Source organism: Phasianus colchicus, chromosome 5 (assembly GCF_987193195.1).
Source record: "Phasianus colchicus chromosome 5, bPhaCol1.hap1.1, whole genome shotgun sequence".
Lineage (NCBI taxonomy): Eukaryota > Metazoa > Chordata > Aves > Galliformes > Phasianidae > Phasianus > Phasianus colchicus.
Window position 1 is genome coordinate 19,177,233 of NC_143440.1, and position 23,750 is coordinate 19,200,982.

A 23,750-nucleotide genomic window follows, 5' to 3' on the forward strand; every position below is an offset into this window, starting at 1 on the left:
TAAAGTGTGGTTATCTTCTCAAAAAGTCATTAATCTATGATTTCCACTCAAATCTGTAAATCTTTTACTCTATTTTTAAAGGCCATATTTACTATGCATTGGCTCCAGAATCAGAGCGACTGCTCCTGCAGCATCCCAGCACAGTGACAATGAATGTCCAGCTGAAAAGCATAACTAAGCAGCACAAGTACAGTTCTTTCTCACCCAAAATAGGAGGTTTTATCTGCTGCACGGACATTTGGTTGGGATCACTCACACACAACAGCCTACACAACACAGATAGCAATTCTCTTGATTTTCATACCACCTTTAGAGGCGATCTTATATGACCAGTAGTAACCAAAGTTAATTGTTCATCAGCTCCCTCCCATGTCTAACTTACTTCAGTAAGGATGTTGATATGGATGCCCGATTATTTTCTAATTACATTTGAGAACATACAGAGTTAATTTGAATAAATACACACCCTTACAACAATGGCTTACTCTTTATCATGCCAGGCAATCCAGTGGTAATTAAGTGGCAGCTCAGTGGAGCAGAAGTTTGAATGAAATGGCTGTGATGCTTTAGGGTGTGGTAGGGAGCAGGCAGAGGACAGGACACCCCGTGACTGCTGGTCCAGACATATGCTGTGAGAATAAAAGTCTAACTGGGAGGCAGGGTGCTTCTTTCTCCTGGCACAGCATTATTTTCATCTTCTGGTTTTCTGTTACTTACAGCAATAAAAGATCCTTCCAGATACAGGCAGTTTTTAGGTTGGCTTTCAGAAGTCAGTTCAGAAATCAAAGATTTGAAGCATCTGGTTTAGTTCTGCTTTCCTGAATCTTGTTCCCCAAAGAAATTTAGTTTAAATGAAGGCTAATAAGTCTACTCTGTATATATATTGGAACCTGGTAGATGTCCAGAGACAGGTTTCAGCATGAAAGAGATTCATAAAGGCTTTCAAACTCTAGCAAGTACTGTCTCACAAAAGGCTCTCTTTTCAGCATGAAAACTGCAGCTGTCGATACATCAATTACTTACCCTCAAGCATTTAGATTTTTTGGATTTTAATTCATGCAGTTCTTTGTTCCTTTTGGGAAATTGGAAATTATATATACACTTTACCTGTCACTAACCTTTCACAATTGGTTTTTTCCTGCTCCTGAAATGTATCACAGGTAGAGATTATATTAAATTAGAGTAAGATCTTTGTAGCCTGTTAGCAAATACAATTTTAGAGCTTTATAGGTTAGTCCCTGAAAGGCAAGCACAACAGCTATATTACATTATTACTCTTAGAAACAAATTACTCTCCACAATAAAAAAAAGAATTTTTAAAAAAAGGAGAAATTGAAGTTGTCCCCTATTAATGTCCAGCCAACGAACTTTGACAGAGTTTCTACATGGAAATGGGGAGAGCATCTCACATTTCACTTATGTTTCACTCTCAGTCAAGGCTGCTGCACTTCCTTTCCCACATGCTTAAATCTTAGACCAGGTGAGACAAAGCTTTAAAATGCTCTGCCTAAATGGAGAGTGGAGGAAGCTTTTTGTGCTGCACATTTGTAGCTGCAATTCACCATAAGCAGTTCATGATAAAACAGCTAGCACTCCCCACCTGCTTTTCTCCCCTTCTTTTCCAGACAATTTCACTTCCCTGATGAAAGCACATTTCATTATTCTTTCTTTCAGAGCTGATGTTTCACCCTTGCATTGTCTCTGCTATCCAGCAGTGCTCACTAAATGATAGTCTTTCAAGAAATCTTGAAATAGCAATGAGCTCAGGTATGGCACTGTACATTAAAGGAGATAGCTCCATCCCAGAACAAAAAGAGACTTTGCTCAGTCTCAGTCGTTACTCAGGCAAGGAAGAGAAATAAATGCAACATAAAAGCTACTCTAGGGTCTACGTACACTGCATTCACCTATCTCCAGGTGGAAATGGAAGGAGAAGATGATACAATCCAGCAATAAGGTTCTCCAGAAATTGCCTTCCACTCAAATCATAGACTTAATAGACATAAAATTATAACTTATTATACCACTAAGGTGTAAGCAATAGGATTCACAGTGGAGACTGGTGAGAAATTATCCCAAGTACCTTTGGAAGGAATTGTTAGGATCACCTTCTTAACAAAGAGACTGCTCGAGGAGCTCTTGCATGTCTCTTAATTGTGACTTAATCTCTGCATATTAAATATAATCGAAATGTTACCATTTTTAATGAACAAATTTCTAGACAAAAAAGCATGCCAACAACTCACGGAAAGTACCTGAAATATAAAATAAAAAAAATAGGAGAAAAAAAAAAGATCCAACAGCATAGTGATCTCTAAACCTCTGCATTATAATCACAATCTTTGCACACAAATATGATACCTCTACAATTCAGTATGAAGTTAAAATGTTGCTTACTGTTGGGCACTGAAAAGGAAATGTAGTTCAACGTATTTCTATCACGTCCACCTGACAGAAAAGCCATCCCTAATGAAATGAAGAGGTAAAGGCTTCTCAGAGTTTAAAGCCACTTTGAAGGCTGTCACTGTGCACCATTTCATTATTCATCCACAACAATGTTGGAATCTTAAATTCAGGTTCTTAAGTGGGAAACCCTTGCTCTCATGTATGAGCATGCATGCCCGTGCTGCACATTGCACAATGAGGTTATATTCCTGATAAATAGTGACACAAAAATCACATAGCACGCTGTGGACTTGGAAAGAAATCTTAAATTGATATGCATTAGTTGCTCTCGTACATGAGCAGCACGTAGATTTTAGAACTATCCTCAGTGGTACAGATGGAGTTTGGCTTGGAAAAGCATGAAGCAATCTGTATTCTGAATTTCTTTCCCATAGGTGTGGGAGAAAAATGTACTTATCAAGCATTATTGGTTTCTTGCCCAGTTTAAGAGAGCTTTTAACATTAAGATACGTTAATTTATTCAATAAATACAAAGACATATCTAGAAATCATTTTCCTTTAGAAATATATTATTTTGTAATATCTTTGCAAAATATAACAGCCTTAGCTATTTTCAGGTAGAGAAGACATTAAGAATTCAATAAATAGAGCAAAAATTCTTATTTTCTGAACCAGCTGGAAAATTCTATGCGGTTGCAATAACTATATAATCTAAAATAGATATGCTGAATAATCATGAATTCAATATTTTACCTTCCAAGCTCAAAGGGCAAAGCACCATCCCATATTTTATAGTTGTATTGATTACAGTTGACTCTTAAGTTTGAGGCTATGAGGCAAAATAAAATTAAATGAAGCTTTTTAGTTCACCTCATCATACAACACAACTAAACACTTGTTCTATATGCTATTAATATCACTATTCCATGTTCTTTTCTAATAGCGCTCCTGACTACACTTAAGATGGATGACATGAAACACAACCTCAAGAAGATATATATATTCACCTTATGGAGGTACATCTTTACATTTACACTACAAAACCTTGAATAAAAAGTAAACAGCTTTGAAGTTCAGATATAATACACATAATTAGAAATATGTTAGAAGCATACTTTACTATGAGAATTTTATATTTATATGTAAAGGTAATTTTTTTCTGAAAACACATAAGAATTGTGAAAAGTTTTATTCAAAGAGAGAAAGAGCACTAAAAGAATACTGAAATTTGAAATTTTCTTTCAGATACAATTTGTTTTCAAGTTTCAGCAAAACACTGAAAAAAGGTGTAAAATATATACATACAGAAGAAGCAAAGAAGTAAAACTTAATTTTCTTCTCTTCACATAACAGTCAGTAAAGACTATATTAAGTGCAGAAATATCCTACCTCTCTGCCAGGTCAATAAAATACTGGCAGTTTTACTAAAATTGCTCTATGGTGTTATTACAGAATACAAGTAAAAAATTATACTCAGCATTTTCATATATGCTTTTGTCCTGGACAGAATATAATTCTTAACTGATACAATTACAGAATGTAAAACAAGTCCAGTATTTTTGATTTAGAAAGGAATTAACATTGTATATTAATATAACTGTTGTCCAGTAGATGGCAAAACATCAGCAATATCTTTAATTTTCTTGAAATTTGCTTAATTTAAAACCCGAAGTACAGTATATTTTTTTTTCCTTTTTTCTTCTAGTCCCTGCTTTCTATTTCATTGGATAGCAGGATTAGCTTTACCTTTTGGATGTTTTCTGTATATTATCTGCTTGAAAGACAATTTCATCTTCATCAGTTCTTGATACAACAAAGCACAATAATGTTACTATCCTTTAAATAGTCCTTTGAAGACAGTTTCTTCACCACTGAATTTTTTTTCTCCAAAAGCATGTTGCTGCTACTGTTCCCAAATTTGCCAGCACATGTTAGCATACTGTGTACAAAAATCTCTTAGCAACAAAATCTTAGTGTCTAACATTTTCCTTCTTCCAACTATGATTCATGGAGCCATCTGTAGTCAGATATTGACATGCAGTATCTTAAAATAGATACCTTGCATTTGCTCAACAACTAGTTTTAGCATCTGAAAATATAAATTATGGGCAAGGGCCAATGTTTCTTTGAGGCTCTTCATCATTCCCTTGATCATTTTAGCACCGTTTAAACAAAGGCTTGCAATGATTACTTTGCCTCAGTGTTAAGGTCACAGGATTCATGCTTCCCATCGCACGGCAGTGCGCAGGTCTGCGGTGCTGGGTACCAGCATCCTTTACGAACGTCTTAAAGCTCTCCATGCAGCTTCCTGGGTGAGAGCCACCTGGTGCCCTGACTATTCATTAACAGTAATCAAAGACTTGACTTTAAAACTTCAAGTACTGCTGCATTGCAGCACTAAGATGAAAGCATTTTTTATATCCTAGTGTCCGAAAATGGGTGGGAAAAGCTTCACGTCCTGCTAGGCAATGTCAAAAAGACTTTCACAGCAGCTGTACAGTAGAGAATAGAAAGACGTCCTGAACCTCTCTCACAGGTTACAAAATTACAATCGTATCTACTAAAGCAAGATTTCTGTCACCTAAAACTCTTTTTGCTTTGCTTTCAGCAGCAGCAAATTACAATAATCATCGGTAGCTAAAGACTTTGCAGTTATTTGTTTCAATGCAGTTTTCGATTTCACATGACTTAAAAGAAATAAAAATAGTGCTAAGTGCTAAAATTAGGTAACATTAATTAAAAGCAACCATATGAAGTATAATATATCATAAGAAAGATTTAGCAACATGGCTTTGAAACAATCTTGAGCAAGGTACAGGGAACACATTTCCATTCCATCCACTTTTATCAACTTCAAGGAACTAGGATTTTACCCTAAATGCCTTTGTGTAATTAAAATTTAAAAACCAAGCAAATATTCAGTTATATAACAATGGACATTCAATACATATGCATATACCCAGCTATTATCAAAAAAAGAACACTGCAAATGTAAAAGTACATTTTCTTTGCTAAAATGCTGGTTTTGCTTGCAGATTTCACAGATCCTATGGTTTCTGGTAGTTACACACAGTGGCCACAAAACAGTGCCACAGTTGATGAGCACAGGGAATTCAAGTCAAAGTTAAGAGAAGACTATTACATTGAAACCCCTCATTTTGTTCTAAGTTCTGCTTTAGCAAGGTTCTATGGTGGCTGAACACCTAAAGTGCCGTTATGCAGCCAAGCTCATTTTCCAGCAACTTTAATATGATTTTAAAAGTAAATTAAAAAGTACAATATCCTTTCAAGAAAATGCACAACTATGTTCTTAAAACTTAACTACTCTTACTCATGAATAAGCCATGACTAAAAACCTTCAGATTAAGCTAACTCTGCATGGAAACCAAGATTAAAGAATGTAAGTCCTTTCCTCACAACTTGCAAGCAAATTGCTTCTAAATCATCTCACTCTCTCAGCTTTGAAATGCAAACTTAACTGCTATGACAAAAGGATCCAGAGTTATGCAATAACCAGCTTGCCAGGAAGTGTTGAACTGAATATGCCGGCAAGTCAGCTAAAGTTACCATGAAACATGTCAGGCTGCAAAAAAAGGAATGTGCTGGTGAATTCATCCCAGGCACAATTTCACCGCTTCATGTCACTCTTTTATTTCCTTCTATTTCCTTAGATGAGAAATAACTGATATTTTTAGGTTGCCCTGTTTTATACAGACTGCACTTCCTTGGTCACTGTGTGTATTAGGAAATCTAATATTTCTGTCTTACAAGGAACAAAAAATATGTACATCTTTCTTCTGCTTCTCTGCTAAAATGCCACCTAGCAAGTCATTCTCAAGCAAGATGCACTTTTCTACACTTGCGTTTTAATTATTAATATAAGAAAGAAAAAGCAGACAGGGTGATACATGCATTTACAATTACAGATGCTTTCCATGAGGAAATCTAGATCAGGCTGGAAAGAGCCATCAGAAGCCAATTATTGCATAATCCCCATTACTGCTACATGGTTGAGTAGCAATTCCAAAGGAGTGTTTATTGAAAGCAGATAGAGCCAGGTTGCAGAATGAGATGAATCAGATAAGGCACAGCCAGTAATAAAATTGATTTAATTTTCTTTTTTTCTCCCCAATAATATGCTAAATCAGAAAGCCATGACATGTAATCTTCTTCAGCAGAAGTCTTTTAGGAAAAAAAAGACTGAGAAAGCATGCTGTGTGCTGGATTTTGCTTTCCTTGAAATCACAGTAAATGTTGGGTTATACAGAAAATTTAGCTAAGGGTGTAAAGATGTGCCCTGCTGCAAGTGCTTTCACCTCTGAACACAGGCTTTCCTCATAGAAAAGTCAAAACATACTATATTAGAAGCTACTTTCCAAAGTACTTTCAGAAAAAATGTCTTCCTAGCCACAGGAGGCAAAAGATGCTGCTCACTATTTCACAGCAAAAAGAGCTTATGGAATTCAGTTCTGCAAACAGCACTGTTTAATAACACAGTGTTGTTTAAACTGCTACACCAAACTGACAAAAATGCTTTTTGAAAGCCCTTAGGGCTAAATGCACCAAGCTAGTAAAGTATGATTATTATCTTACCTAATACATTTGGTGGATTAATTCCAAACTCAACGAGTTAGCTACAACAAAACCTCTGGAAACAGCAGTAAAGGCCAATGCCACAACATGCGCTGATGAGGATGGACATGGGGATGCAGCATATGCCAACTGCTCGACACAAGCACTCTCCAAAGGGCAGTGCAAGAAGATGCTCAGTCATCCCAGAGGCACTTCATTTTATAAACAACAAGAACTCACGTGGATATTATCAGAAATTAACAGCAAACAGCCTGTATATTCATGTGAAAGCAAGAGATCACACCAGCACATCAGAGCCATAATCATTAACTGGTATTTATGGACCTAAGGTGCCCATGATCCAGGCAAGGACTCAGCTCAGCCTGCAAGAACACATTGTTTCCCCCAAATCGAAGCACTGGCTGTGACAGTCTGTTCAGATGCAAGCAGGCAGAGGTGAACAGCAGGACATCACTGGGCATCTTGAACATCAAGGCAGAAGTGGTCTCTGCCTACGTGGAGAAATTTCAGCTTCTCTGAAATTTGATCAGCATCATAGAGCTTTTACATGCAGATCACAGCTTTGCTCTAAGTCTAATAATGTATTATATATTTAATAGAGAAACTGAATAGTATTAACATCTCAAAATAACACACTATTGTTAAGAGTAAGAAAACTTTACATGTAGCAGATTACTGTAAGCATGCTTACCTATTGCTTGTGGAACAGATTTCCCATACAGTTTAACTGTCTTTATACCACACACACAGGAACAGGAATCAAAAAGTCACAGGAGAACGGCATCGCTCATTTCTCCCACAGTTAAATCTAAAGCAGAGTCTGATATAATGCACTTTTCTATAGGAATACTGAGAGATAAATACTTGCTACCTATCACTCTCTGGGAGTTTATACAGCATCTATCATTTCCACTTCAATACATGTAAAAGCCTGGCAACAATGCAATTCATATAAATGGATATTTTATATTAATCATGTTCATCATTCATGGTCTTAGGATTGTTTTAGAGCTTTTCTGATGAGCTGGAGACACAAAATCTGCCTAAAAGAAAGGAAAATGCAAAAGCAGCTCCTTATAGATACAACAATTAAATGAATATTTTCCAATGACAAGATTACTGTGCTCTTTAAATCAACAACAAAAATATATAGAGTTCGGCACAGCCGACCTTTTTACAAGGATAAGACAAGATACGAGCGACTGCTCAGTTACAGTCCAGCCAGGTGAGAACTTACCCTTGCTGCCTTCTCTTGTAGGAGATAGTATGAATAAAATAATAAGAGCAATATTCAGTCTGGCTATCAAAACTGTATAATTAAATTAAAATTACAGAGATCTACATTACCTCCTGCAACCTTCCCCATGACAGCTCATCACGTCTGCACTGCACACCAGCATCTCTCACTTGGAGGCAAGAACTGGTAGTGACCCTTACAATTTAGTTTGCTTAATTTGTTCTCTTTTATAACCTAGTTTCAGCTGCTTCTCAGCTTTTTGAAGTTTATCCATTTGGTGGAAACAAACAAACAGATTGGCTCCTAGCTACCTCAGGGACACTTTGCTTCCCAGTGAAATATTGGTGCATGGACAGACACCTGAGGCACTTCAGCTCCTGCCTGAGCAGGAAGAGAAAGCACAAAGGGGATGATAAAGAGGTGTGGAATCGCACACAGAGTGCAGTATAAAGAATCAGCTCATGGACACTCCTCCATAAGTTTGCAGCCACAAAAGCTGATGTTGCTGCACAATTGTTTTTTTGTTTTGTTTTAGAAGATATACCGTGCTGTAAGTATTTTTAAGTACCTCCAAGTGTGGCAATATTTTGTCTTTTGCGATACAAGATGATCACATAATTTAATTTGTGTTTTACCACATTACTTCAATTTGTCCCCTTTTCTGAAAAATGACAAAGACAGAGGAGAGTGATTAGCCAAGAGGAATGGATTTTAATCCCATTACATACGTGTGTATATTATTCTGCTCCTGTATCTCTTCCCAAATTCAACTTATCCAAACCAGGAAAAAGTATTAGCAAAAGATGTACATGCAGGGTTTGTGGCTAAGGAGAAGGAAAAAGGTTTCCTTCTCACCATTTCTGGCCAATGAAATATTGAGTGCTCCCTGCCTTTTGGGCTGAGGTCCCAATTTTCAGTTTCTGTTACAAAAGCAGTGCTTCTTTGCTGTCCCACATTCTCAGTGAGCATTCGACATTTTGCTTTGTTGTCACCAACTGTATAATGAACTAAATACTGACCTTTGGTAATTGTGCTTCATGCACAAGCAAGGAGAAGCTTTTGTCTACCAGCTTGTCAATGCCTCAAAATCAACAACAGCAGTAAATCTACTGACAACCTAGGTAACTTCTAGCTTCCCACTGAGCACTTTTCTCTTGGAAGTGTTAATGGGAACATCTTCTATTCCAGCTATTCTCAGGTATATTTTCATTTGGCAACAATTCCCCTAATATTATAGCAGATACCATATCAGCACAAAGGCATAAATATGCTGGAGGTGATGTACAGGATTCCCAAAAATCCTTTTTCTCAAATGAGAACATGTGTTCTTCTATAAATAGCACTTCAAGGTAAATGATGAGAAAACATGTCATAACTAATCATTGTTTGCATCTGGGTGTATCACCATGAGACCTTTTTTTTTAATTTTATAATCTCTTCTTATGAAAATGATGGTGAGTATGCATATGTAATTTCATGTAGCATTCTATTCTTGTATCATCACTTGTGCGCAGTTGAAAACATACTTTCTTCTACCACAATTATTAAACATGATTACATCTTTGAATTTTTTACATCAATATTCAAATATTGAGTAGTGTGAACTAGATTGTGTACTTTTCTATGGCAGATTGTCTTTTACCTGTTATTTCTGTACTGCAAAACAAAATGTAACTAATCAGTGGCCAAACATGGATAAAAAAAATAAGTCAACACAAACACAACAATAAATTCAATGATTTCACTCAAAGCAGAAAGAAAACAGGAATAAGCTCAAGATCTGACTAAAGGCAGAATGCATCACGAGAAAAGAGATATTTTAAGAGACTTCTTTTGCCAGTAACACGCAATATCCAATGATGCATTCTTTGCACAGGTGCTTTAGGGAAGGAATTAGGATGAAAAAATAAAAAGAAATACTTAGCAAAAAAAGAAGTCCTTTTCTAATTGCTACATTCCAGTAACACAACAGTTACATACTTTAATGTTTCTTTGTATTTATAAAAATGACTTCTTCAGGCACTGGACAGAGATTTTCAGTCCCCATTTTCCCTGAACTGATTTTTATTTTTTCTTCTGACGCTGGTGGTAGAAGTTTTCCTAAGACCCTTATCTATCTTGCTCTTACTGAACTTTCACTGCCTCTCAGCCTGTCTCAGCCAGTCCTGAACTTTTCCACCCACTTGCAAGTTCTCAAGTGCCATTTTTACTTACCAGTGCCCTTTTCTGCACATCTGTATCCCCCTAACAAGCTTCCAAATATGCAACTAGTTTCTGAGCCCCTGAATTTGAGTCAGGCTGCAAACCATTTTACACTGTTGTGTTACTAATACAGAGATCACTAACAGCATGTAGGGCAATTAAAGAAAACAAAACAACATCCCACAACAGGGGAGATGGGACAAGGAGAGGTGGGTCAACAGAGTTTTCCAGTATGAGAAAAACAACACATGTTTTCCTTCACCCATACTCAGAAACAGCTGAATCATTTTGTTTTTCTGAACAATGCAGCCTGAGGAACCAGACATAGAAAATTTCTTTTTAAATGATTAAAATCTGGCAAAAATATGAGCAATTGAAAATGGATGCACAGCCAAGACATTGGAAAGGAACAATTCTACCTGCAGTGGAACTGCACTGGAAGATGGTTGTTCTTCCTGCTGTCTATATATCTGCACATTAAAAGACCGTGTTGACTTGAGACAGCAGTGGTCAACAACAAGGTACATCTGAGAAATCACCCTTAGATATAGCCCTGAACATCACTAAATGCAAATTCCTCAGCACATTTGAACACGTGCTTTAAACACACTGGTTATTAGTTCTATTAGCTCTAATAGAACTAAACACTCTTGAAAGTGTTTATAGACAGTATGAAAACATATGAATTATTCACACAGGACTTATGCTAAGTGAAAGAAAAATGATAAACAATGTGTATGCCCTTTCGAACTTGCACAATACAATATCAATGGCTTGTAAACACCAGATAAGTGATATTTCTGAGTTGCTGGAATAATGATTGTCAGATAAGAAATTTCACATTAATCTATGGATGGATCCTGATAAGATATAATGGATTTTTTGAAAGGACATCTAGGCAGTTTTTCAGTATATCTCTTTGCAGCAACCACAAGGTCAAAAAAAAACAAGCTTCTGTCTATATTTTTAGTAATAAAAAAGAAACATTAACAGGAAAAAAAACACCTACAATCACTAGAATCTTAAAACCTACTTTGGAACAGAACCATTTCATTATCCAGTTTATGAGAGCTGTAACTCAAACTACTATATGATGGTGGCAAACATGTTTGGCAAACTCTGTCAGAAGCTATGAATGGCTGTGGAGGCATCAGTAGTACTTACAGCAGTCATGGCTGAGAGCATATTCAAGTTCAGTGCTATGAATGAAAGCACAGACCTGCTCATACATACATCACAGCATATTATTAGCTAGCACTTCCAGTTCTGTAATGCTGATAGATTTATCCCTTCTGTTAGCACAGAAATATTACCATATACGGTACTTAGATTACCCAGTCAAGACATGATGGGTAAGGAAGTGATTAACAAACAGAACTAACAGTGTCACATAATGATGTGGCACAGGTTTCATCTTAACTGTAATTGTTTATCCACTTTTAATCAAAACACATAATATGCAAAAGATTCTCAAGCCTATACTGAGGACAGTGATACAAGAATTGTCCAAATCTACTCGGAACACAAACAGAGATGATGTAATAGTTTTTGTCAGCATTATTGATTATTAGGAAAAAAAAAAAAACACACTGGAATTTCTTCTGCCCCATACTCTGTTATTGCAGAGTACATCCTATGAGCAAAAGGTACTACAGTTGACAGTCATAAGCAGACTTTAAACTCTGGATAACACAAACTGAATTCAGTACTGATTACTAAATAGATCTGAGCAATCAGTCAGGATGAAGCACGCTTCTTTGAAAGTAGCTAATTAACACTTATGCATTCAATTAGGAAACATACACAAGGTTTTCCAGGCTTTGATACCTGGCAATGTCATTCCAATACTAATTCTTTTAGACAGTGAAATGGTAAAAAAGACAGTTAGATCTCAGGCAGAGAAGTCTACAAAGTACTCAGTATGGGATACCTGAATCTAATGGCACATAATTTAACTTGGATTGGCTTTTTTCCTTATGATCTTGTAAACCCATGCTTATTTTAAGCACCACTGTGGTTTGGAAATACGTGAACACTTCCTTGCTCCATTTTTTTTATTTTATTTTTTTTTTTAATGTGCAGTAAAATTAAAGGACATTCATCTGTCACAAATGCCAGATACAAAAGTCAAAGCATGCTCTTCATTTTCATCAAAATAAATACATTTTTGGCAGGCCTTGAATGCAAAATACTCATGTATTGATATATGGATACTTTGTATTTACAGGAAAGACCAATTTTCATGTAATCAATTTTGTAAGCAGCAATTTAAAGGAATCCTTTTCAGAAAAGAACATAATGGAGGTTACTCAAAGGAATAGAAGGTGCAGCTACAAGTGTTCTCATTATGTACATATGAGATTCTTCAATGTTCCTTGCTACTGATTACATGAGTAAACAATTTTAGTATGCAAAATCCTATTAACTCAAGGGGATTCTGCATAATTTTATAACAGCTCCACTTGTGGTGTCTGATCAACTGGGTCAGCATCAGACAGATGGCAAAGAATTAATTCTAATGCTGCTTTGTTATAATGTTGCTACCAGGGTTTCTCTACTCTCTACATTTGGAAAAACTAGATCATCTCTTATATTCCTTACACCTACAAGTAAGACAAAATGAAGTAAAAAGATGGAAACAATTTCCTCAAAAAAAGGAAATAATAGAACAAAGCCAACCTAATTTTCAGTCTTTCTGTTTATACTAGGAGAGGGTGTGAAAGAAGCCCAAATATCAGAAGTGTTAGCATATAATAAATTATAAGAAATAAAAGCATTTTATTCCCTAAGGGCAAGTGCACCTCCACAATTAGTCTCTTCTCTTAACATTTTTTCTCCTGTCCCCGTGTTCACTTGCTATTCCAATTTTATTTGGTTTTAGCTAGTCACTGTTCACTCCTTGAGGCACTATAACCATCAGTACTAGCATTTACAAAGATTTTCTGTTTTTTTCAATGTGTTTTCATGATTTAAGAGGAAAAGTAACAAATTTGCAGCATTAAGTGGAAAGAGGAAGACAAGTAGAAACTACTTTGCTTTCCAACCAACCTCTCTACATAATCACCTAAAACAAAAGGAAAAGTGAATCTCAGATACAAAACAAAATAATCTAATCTCTCAAAGTAATAAATGACACTAGAATTCACCCACTGAAAAATTAGAGATTCTTCTTTTCCATTTTTAATCATCCAATTAAATCACTCTTTAAATATAAGGTGCAGTGATAAATATTGTCTACAACTTAGTGAATTTGTGTTTAGAGTATATTTAGATGTCAAACTATTAGCAGCCTGAAAATGGTCCCTAAATTCATATGTTGTTCCTCCAGTCTGGGTAAAACAATCCCCAGAGAAAACAATGATCTGGCTGGAATTTGCAGGCAGAATTCTGAAGCTTGAGAGATACAAACTATGTCCAGAAAAGCTTCAAATTACAGAACTAATTAAATAAATGTGGGATTATTTGGCCAAGTTATTTGTAAAGAGTCTGATACTTACAGGCATTAATAACTTTGAGAAACTAACGTAGAGACCTACATGGACATAGCAAATATTCCATCAATTTCATTTGTCAAAGAATGAGAGAAAAAGTGTTTTATTTCGTGGGTGGCTTTCTTCTGGCACTTGCGTGTATGTGTGTGTGGTTTTTTTTACTATTATTATTATTATTATTCTAAGCCAAGATTATCTAATTAAGGACCAGAATGTGATGGGAGACAGAGTGTGCAAAGGTAAATCAGGATTTCTTATTGTTTAAAGATACTTGATTTTGAGAAATGGTCCCTATACGTTTCAAAAGAAGACAGTTCCGCTTAGTGCCACTATACCATCATTCTTCCAGAAGCACCCTTTTCTGCAGAATAGATTTTTCTCTGTTACTTTTTCTTAAAACATTGCAGCTTTCATCTCTATTTCTCACATGCCAGTTTGTGTTATGAATGTTTTACTGAAAACCAGACTAATTAAGGCTGCTTCAGAAATAAGGGTTTAAGGTTGTCAGACATACCTGGCAACACTTTTGGACAATTTTCTTCCATTTAGTTTTTTAATTAAGCTTTCTGAAAGTACTTTAATATAAGCAATAATGAAAAAACATCTAGCAAATTTTGACTGAGCCAGAGAAAGACTTTCTTTGCAGAGACAGAGATGACTATTCAACTGAAAGGGCACTCAACCCAAGCCTGTCCTTGAAACATATCCCAGTGCTTTGGCACCACATCCATGGAAGGAAGAATCCACAAACCACATTACAGAAAAGTAAGCTGGGGGTTTTTCATTGTTGTTGGGGTGGGTTGGTGTGGTTGTGTGACCAATGTCTACAAAATATATAGACATTGGTGTGCAGCAGGAAGAAAGGGCATTCATTTTCATTATTTTATGTGTGTTTGTTTGTTTGTTTTACCTGAAATGGAGACTGGCTGTTGTAATTCTTAATCTCCTTGTTTGCTCCACGGAATAGCAGCACCCTGGCACAGCTCTCCTGAAAATAGTAGAAAAGTAAACTACTTAATAGCAATCCTGAAGAGAGGTTGATGCTATGAGATATATTTGGTATGTATTTTCTTAGATAAGCAATGTCAAATACGTATACGAGTCTAAGAAATGAAGTTACTAAAGTAGCATTTTTAGTATTTTTAACGGGGCTTTACATCCTTTGAAATGTGTTAAGTAGAAATAACTTGCAAATTTATATTTAAAAAAAAAGTAGTGGAAAGTAAGTTGTAAACATCTTATTAATTTTTTTTAAGAAACTTGAAAGTTTCACGCTTAACATTTAAAATAATATTATTATTTTTAATAATTATTAATTATTAAAATTAATTATTTTAATTAAAATAATATAATAATAATAATATAATAAATAAAATATAAAAATAAAAATATAAAATAATATAATAATATAATTATAAATTAGATCTTCCAGAAAACATATTTGTTAACAACAAAATTAGCACCCATACAGTTTTTGCCTATTTTGCCTATTTTGTAGGGAAAAGAGTACTGTTAAAGGAATGGTAAGGTACCTGTGATGAAGGGCATACTCCCCTACTGCTAAAAATTAAACAAAGCAGTCCTTGAAACATATCCCAGTTCTTTGGCACCATATCCAATCACACTGACTTATTCTGTTCTATGGTTGGGTTTGTGCTTGTTTCCTTGTTTCCTCCTATTTTTCTTGTCACAGATGTTTTGTTGCTTTTTTTTGGGGGGGGGGGAGGAGGGGGATGGAAGAGAATGGAGGGGAGGCATTTTTGTTATTTTGGTTTGGCTTTCACTCATTTCAGTGCTGTAACACAATGGAAAGCACAGCAATAACAGCAGAGAACCAAGGTACAAAGCTACAGCAAATGAGGATTTGCTCAAATTCAAGAGCCAAGGGCAGAGGAAAAAAAAAAAAATTGAAAGAAACTACTTACTTCAAGAAGCATTGCCAACACTTAAATGAGGTCTGAGAAGGGGTGGATCCTGGCCCCACCCCCTTCTGGTCACTCAGGCACATTGAATACACCTGAGCTCCCCTGTTTTGGCCCTGCCTTTCCACCAGATGCTCATTCACTGGTTCAAGCTGTGACTTAGCATTTCTGCTATTTACTGTATGAGTAGTATTTTTTTTTTTACCCAGAATTATTTGGGCTGGCTATCCAAATATACTGATGAGTCTTGAGGCTTACTTTCTCTCTCTTCCCTATAAAGTTACTAATAGCTAATAGAGCAAACCAAATGTGATCTTTCTTGTAAGGAAAAAGAGAAATGCATGAATAAAATCCTTCTGAACTGCAGAAATCTGCAAATGAAATCCTTTGAAAACATTTCTTTTTAATTAATAAATAGTACCCTGAAGTCACTAGTATACACTGTTGTAAAATATGACCAATTGTAACCTGCCAGAAACCTTCTAGCATGCTTTTCAAATGCTAGACTTTCTGACAGTATTTCCTCTATGTCATCTTTACTGTTTATCTTCATCAGGTCTGCACCTGAGTCAGGGCAAGCAAAAGCACATATACAGGTTAGGCAGAGAATGGTTTGAAAGCTGCCCTGAGAAGAAGTATTTGGGGGTGTTGGCTGATGAAAGTTTCAACATGAGCTGGCAGCGTGTGCTTGCAGCCCAGAAGACTAATTGTATCCTGGGTTGCATCAAGAGAAGTGTGACCAGCAGGTCGAGGGAGGTGATTCTGCTCCTGTGCTCTGCTCTCATGAGACCCTACCTGGAGTACTGTTCAGTTCCCAGCACGAGAAGGGCATGCAGTTGTTGGAGCAGGTCCAGAGGAGGGCCACAAAGATGATCAGAAGGCTGGAGCACCTCCACTACAAGGACAGGCTGAGAGAGTTGGGACTCTTCAGCCTGGAGAAGAGAAGCTCTGGGGGAACCTTACAGTGGCCTTCCAGTACCTGAAGGAAACAGGGACCAGTACCTACAGGAAAGCTGGGGAGGGACTTTTTTGAAGGGCTTGTAGCAACAGGACAGGGGAAATGGTTTTAAAGAAGGTAGATTTAGACTAGATATTAGAAAGCAATTCTTTACTTTGAGGGTGGTGAGACACTGACACAGGCAGCAAGGCTGCAGATGTCCCCTCCCTGGAAGCATTCAAGGCCAGGCAACCTGGTCTAGAGGGAGATGTCCCTGCCGATAGCAGGGGGCTAGAACTAGACAATCTTAAAGGTCCCTTCCAAACCAAACCATTCCATGATTCTATGATCTTGTGACCAGGTATGTATAACGTCCTATTTCACAACATTTTTGTTTTCTCATCACAAGCATTTCTACTGTATAATTAATAGTCTCATTTGCTTGCACTGATATCTGTACTTAAGGTTATTATCTGTAACTCTAAACATAAAAATACTTAGATAAATATGTAAAATCTCATATTTTTTACTATTTTTTCTGTGCTCTATATTAGTAAATATTTAAAAAAAAAAAAAAAAAAAAAACCTTTAAAAAGCAAGAATGTAGTCAGATGAGCATTTAGCTGGAACTTAGGAAAACAGAATTGCTGAAATCCTTAGAAAATTCCATGGGGAAAGCTGGAAGAGAAAAATTCAATGGGTAATGACTCCATCTACAGGAATCAAAAGGAAAAAAAGAATTTTGCTGTTCATATCCTCTTCAGCCAAAAAAGATCACAGTTCCTTCCTTCCACATTAGTTAACAGCAACTTTCAACTAAAAAGGACACTGAAAAAATTAATGCAGGTTACGTTTCACAGCACCTAGAGAAAAAAATGTTTATTTTTACATATTCCTAATTAAGGAAAGAAAATCATTACACTGTAGTAAAACATCCAATCTCAGAGCCAAATTTAACTGGCTTCAAAAATACCCATGATTTGCAGATGAAATTTCAGTGAGGGCCTCTAAGTGTTCCACAGAATGATTTTTTCTACCGAGGTCAAAAGAACACATCTGTACATGAAAAATTCCAATTTTCATACTGTATAACCTTTGCTAAAAGTGTGGTCTTGTAAACAGCTATGGCTACTGAAATACTGCAATAAGTTGTTAAAATAATATAAAATTTTTAAAAATATGAGAGAGAGATGAATTCACGTTTTTAAGTTTATATGTGCACTATGATCCAAACTTCAAAATTCTTACTTGGGAAAAATGAAATAAATGAAGTTTGAAAATATATTTTTAAAATACTAAGCAGAAGAGCTAATAGTTAGTTGCTTATAAGTTCCTGATGGGAAGCTTACAAGTAAAATTTTTGCTGAGAATGTGAATTTTACTTTTCTGGATAGAAAACCTGAAAAGTGTTAACTTGCAGAACCTTTGAGTGACTACAGAAGTGAAGAAAACGTGCTAACCTTAACCTAGTTACTCTGGATACTTAATGCCCTGTTAAAGCTTGCAGACTGAGCAACAAGCAATCCCATAGTGGCACATTACCCACTGATATGCTGCATACTTCAAACAATAATCAGCATTAATGAGGAAGATTTGTACACCAGGACTCTATGAATTTATTTCAATTATGACACACACATCAAGCCAGCAGACTTGAAAATTGTCAAATTATTCTCCAAAACCTATTTTTAAAACTGTCGAGGTAATTTTAGACATACTTGAAGAATCTGCTTTGATAAGACTTCAGAAAAGGCAAGATGGTAATTAATTAAGAAGCAGATGCTTTAACAGCTGTTTTGTTAGTTAGAGTCACATCTCATGACTTGTGTTTTTTTAATTCAATGCAACATTGTACATGCTGTATTTTAACACAGTTGTAAAACTCATTCCCTCTCCACCATACATGTAAATGCTATCAAATCAAAATGGTTCTTTTATTTGCAAATGACTATACAAGCTGTAAACAGCAAGGAATTAGATATCTTCTGTACAATCTAGAGATATATCTCCACAGTATTTTCTAAGTATTTCTTATTTAATTCTAATTTAAATTCCAGCAAAACATCAATAAGTCCTGAAGAGGAAACAAGTACTCGGATGTGATATTAAAAAACATAGTTCAGTAATACGTGGTGTTAACAGCTTTTCCAGTGGATAGGTATAATCCTGCTACCATAGATGAGCAGCCTTCATATGTAATTAGTGAATAAAATGATAATAGAATACAATGGTGCTTAATTATGTATTTTCTAGTTTCTAGGACCGCTGTTCAAAAGCAGGGAAGGTGGGTGCCTGCTCACCTGGTTGTAAAGAGCACAGATGTGCAGTGCTGTGTTTCCCGATGCGTTCTGCGCACACATGTCGGCACCATAGAAGAGGAGGTGCTCCAGGTGTTGGACATGTCCATATCGGCAAGCCTATTAAGAGATGTGTTAATGTCTCCATTATTATACTACGTTATATTATATAATCCAGTTGCATCAGTTAAGCGTTCCAGGTCAGTGTCTTTAGAAGATACTACTTTACTTGTGACCCAACTTTCAAAACCACCCATGGACTGCATGACAAGACTCAGATCTATATACATCTGTGAACTGAGTTATCTGCATTTCAGGTACACCAAATCTGTGCAAAAGTTTAAGCATATCCTTAACAGTAACTTATCAGTAAAATACAATGAATATATTCTTAGATAGGATACATAAACGGAACCAATATTCTTATTATGCTCATCATGTTTGACAGTTGACTGAAAGTAGATTTTTGTCCCGCAAATCTTTGGGAAGTTGTCCACTAGATGGCACTAAAGACGATCAGATTTTCAAATTCTGCTCAAGGTTTGGGAAAATATGGTCAAAGTAGTTCAAAAAAACATTTTCAGATTCCGTGATGTCAGCAGATGCACCATGTACACAAGATCCTAAAGAGTGTTCCTTTCAAGTGTTTTGCCACTTAACTTCTAACACTGTCAAATGTTACTTTCAGTCACAGAGATAAAACATTAGACCTTGAATAGCTGGAAATAAACTGATAAAGAAAGAGACTCCACTAAAGTTTTAAACTTCCCTGATTAGCAAAGAGGTTTGAGAAAAATCACATTAATTCCATTCATCAGTCTCATGTTCTTGCCTCCCTTCTTCTCTATAGTGCACTAACTGAGCATCTTAAAGCTAATAAAATTTTAACTTGACATTGTCTCAAATCAGTATTTTTCCTATACAATAACGCAGGATTTAAGCTGAGAGATGCTTATATACAACACTCTGCTGTAGGTACCTAATTACACTGACTTCACTGGGGATTATATCACCTGCACATCTTGCAATTTGAATCAGAAGAATTAAGTGTACTGCTGAATGCAAGATTAAATGTGACACATCTGGGAGTGAACCGGATTTCCCAAATCCCAGGCTAATACATTAACGACCACATCATCCTCTAATTTCAAATTTCATCATATAGAAAGAAAATTCCCCAGCATTTTATTAAATAGTTCAGTTATTTATACATTATTTGCCAAAATCATGTCAGCTGAACAGAAAGGTTTACGGTTGAGCAACAGAAAGCAAGCAACTGAAACTCTGCAAAAGGGAGAAACAGAACCAAATCAAAGCTGTGTTTCTGACTGCAGGGACATTAGATGAAATGTACAATAAGCCATATTTAGTTATCAGCTCTGTCCAATTTCTGAGAATCAGTCAACATCTAGATATGAATGCACAGGTGTATTCTTCATACAACAAGCTGGACTAAAGCCAGACTCTTCCCTCACTTTGCTTCCTTGTTAAAGCAGGATTTGACCTTCTTCCTCTTTTTGCCAATCTGACAGAAATGTTTTCTCAGCTTTTTGGGAGCTCTGGAAGGCAACAAATATAAGGGAAATGCATTTCCCTTGTCAGGGGGATATATGTTAGGTAAGCTGTCCAAAATGTTAATCAGGGCTCCCTGTTATAGTCAACAGAAAGGGATGAGTATATCAAGAGGATGTTTAGTTTACTCCTATTACTGCACAGCAGAACACGTTACCTTTTTGTCATTACAACAAGGGCAACTTGGAGGCTAATTTTCTGCAGATTTTCTAACAAAATTAAAAACACACTCGCTAAGAAGTATGTCTTTGACGTGCAAAATAACTTTGCCTTCTTCATGCAGACAACATATGTGATCGTATCATATCATTGTCTTCCTTAATTCACTGAGAAATGCTTGGAGAATGGCTGCTCCATAAGGAATGCCTTCTCTTTTATTATGATGTTGGCTGACAGCATCAGAAGCAGATGCTGGTGGTATGGCAGTAGAGGTTGAACCTCCCCACAAATATTCCATTCCATTTTGTTGCTGTGCAACAGATGGCAGCAGAGGGGCAGTCTGACAAAATGGCATCCAACATGGGCATGCATAAGAAGCAAAGGTGTGCAATTGAATTCCTGCATGTGGAAATAATGGCTCCCACTGATGTTCATTGATGCTTGCTGAATGCTTATGGAGACTAGTGTATGTGAGCACAGTGAGGTGGTGGGTAGTGTGTGTTTCAGCAGTGGTGACTGTGACATGAAAGACAAGCCACATTCTGGATGGTTGTGCGCAATTGTCACATCATGAAATAAAGAGTATCTTGATCAGCACATCTGCATGAATTGGTGATTACTGAATTGAAAAATAGTGTTTTGCAGATGAGAATTTGCTCTATGAAATAGTGCTTTTGTTCTCTCTATAACAGCTGTAGTTTCCATGGAAATAAATAGGAGGCATTACTTTCGGACCAACCTACATACTTCAATCTATACAATCCATTTCCTTCACAGGCTCAGAAATGATGGCAATGCATTAATTCTTTTTACTTCTTACTAGAGATGGATCCAAACAATCCAGATTTAAATACGCGTACATACAAAAAAAAAACTTTTTTCCAGTTTCTTTCCCAAAACAAGGTAACAAAACCATCTTCCATTTCTTTCAAAGAAAAGAAGAAACATGGCTGTGTACTGAATGAACTTTATATAGAACAGAAACTGAGCCTAGATAACCTAAGTAGGAATGTAAGGAGTTTTGGAGGGTTTGTTTGTTTGTTTGTTTTCATAGAGCATATTCCCATTTTTATCCACCCATGGAATTTATAAGAAAAGACAAGGAACACCATGTACGAACAGCAGAAGAAAAACAATTAGAATCTCAGTTTCCATATATGCAAGGAGTTAAAACTGAACTCAGATTATGAGTTTGCGAGGATTCAACTACCTGCAATACAACATACTACATGATTCTAGCAGCAGAATCCTGAATCTAAATCTTCCCTGTAAAGTTCAAAGACAAAGAAGAAAATATGTCTAACAGACAAGAAGTTTTACCAGTCAAATTAGCATTTATTTGCTAACAGAAGATCGATTTACACTTTCTTTTTCCTTTTCTTTCTTTTTTTAAACTAGAATGTCTCTAAAACACTCACATATCCAAGTGTCCTTTGGATAAATATCACTAGCAGCCGGCAGAAATTTCTGCAACAAATCTACAGTAAGCATTTGCAAAAGCAGGATGCAAAGCAATAATCAATAATTCCATACTTCAGTGTGCAAGGGCTGAACATATACAAATGGTATTCAAAACAGTGTTTAGACACATTGTATACAGTATGTTTCTGCACATAGAATGTACAGGAAGAGTATATTTCCCAGTACAATTTGAATTCTAAACAAAAAGTAATCTTCCCTACCTGATGAATTTCTTGCCATCCATTTTCATCTTTGCAGCTAACTGTAGCGTGTTCATGAAGAAGCAGTTCACAGCAGTAAGGATCCCCCCCCACAACAGCAGTGTGGTACAGTGGTGTCAGGCCACAGCTGTCTTTGTAGTTAGGAGATGCTCCAAGCTCTAAAAGAGTCTGAAAACAAACAGAAACACTGAAAACTGCTTTTTGAAGGGACTTATAAGTGAAAAGGGGCTTTTCTCCTTGAAAAAGAAATCAGAAGGTGATATTTGTTATGTCTATTTATAGCTTATTTATTTAAAAGCTGAAATAATAGGCTGTGACAAAGAGTAAGTTAAGCGAGGAATGACCTCAAAAGAAGTAGAACCTAAAGGAATCTAGAGGGATAACAAGGTAAGGATGAATGACAATGTACAGTTTCCATATTACATAAATTTCAGAACTCGCATTCTGAAAATGCTTCATCACCTTTGAAAAACATTTACTTCTTCACTTACAGAATACTTTATCAAAAATATCACGTAATTGGAATATCTGTCAAAAGGAAATAATCAAATGCTGTAAGTTTGAATCTAGTTTATCAAGGCGATGTCTGAATACCTGTTAAAATATAAAAGAAAACTGAAAAGACTGTAAAGATACAATGTATAATCCATGTCACTGGCATTTTCTTCCCAAGAGATAAGCAGTAATAACACTATCACTGTTTCCTTAAGCAGATCTGTCCCAATCTATCAATCAGTGAATAAGTTTACATTTCACTACTTTTTTTACTATCCAAGAATCAAAAGTAAAAAGACCCTTTACTGACAGCAAATCATAAGATTTGAAAGCCTATAATGCACTAGAACAAACAGAACTTAATGGATCCATTGAGGATGATACAGTAATTAACTGAAAGCATTCTCCTTTATATATTTGTAATGTATAATTTGCTACTGAAAGCATCTACCTTGAGGGTTACTTGGTTTTTGGCTCTAGCTGCTTTGTGCAGAGCTGTCATTCCATCTTTGGCTCTGAAGTCTAAATGTGCTCCTCCATTTTTCAGAGCTTTTATCACTTCTACTGTATTGTCAAGTTGAACTGCCAAAGTTAGTGGTGTTTCTGAGAAAAAGAATAATATACACATGAAAAAGAAATGATCAGATTTATAAAGTAATGAGCATTTGCTTTAAAATCTTATAAAATATTAAGTTAAAAGTATTGATCAAAGAAAATCATGAATGATCATTTTCTTCCCTTGGCCAGCAAAACCATA

The 23,750-nt window shown here is 36.0% G+C and overlaps 1 protein-coding gene across 4 annotated transcripts in view; it reads right to left on the minus strand.

The window, feature by feature from the left end:
- SHANK2 (SH3 and multiple ankyrin repeat domains 2) overlaps positions 1 to 23,750 on the minus strand; it is a 351,210-nt gene that overhangs the window by 267,576 nt on the left and 59,884 nt on the right. For all 4 annotated transcript variants that reach the window (XM_090140753.1, XM_090140754.1, XM_031593318.2 and 1 more), the window contains 4 exons: positions 23,445 to 23,596; positions 22,499 to 22,666; positions 19,089 to 19,205; positions 14,840 to 14,917 (listed from right to left, as the gene is read on the minus strand). In XM_090140753.1, the coding sequence (XP_089996879.1) occupies positions 14,840 to 14,917; positions 19,089 to 19,205; positions 22,499 to 22,666; positions 23,445 to 23,596 (515 nt within the window). The remainder of the gene's footprint in view (positions 1 to 14,839; positions 14,918 to 19,088; positions 19,206 to 22,498; positions 22,667 to 23,444; positions 23,597 to 23,750) is intronic.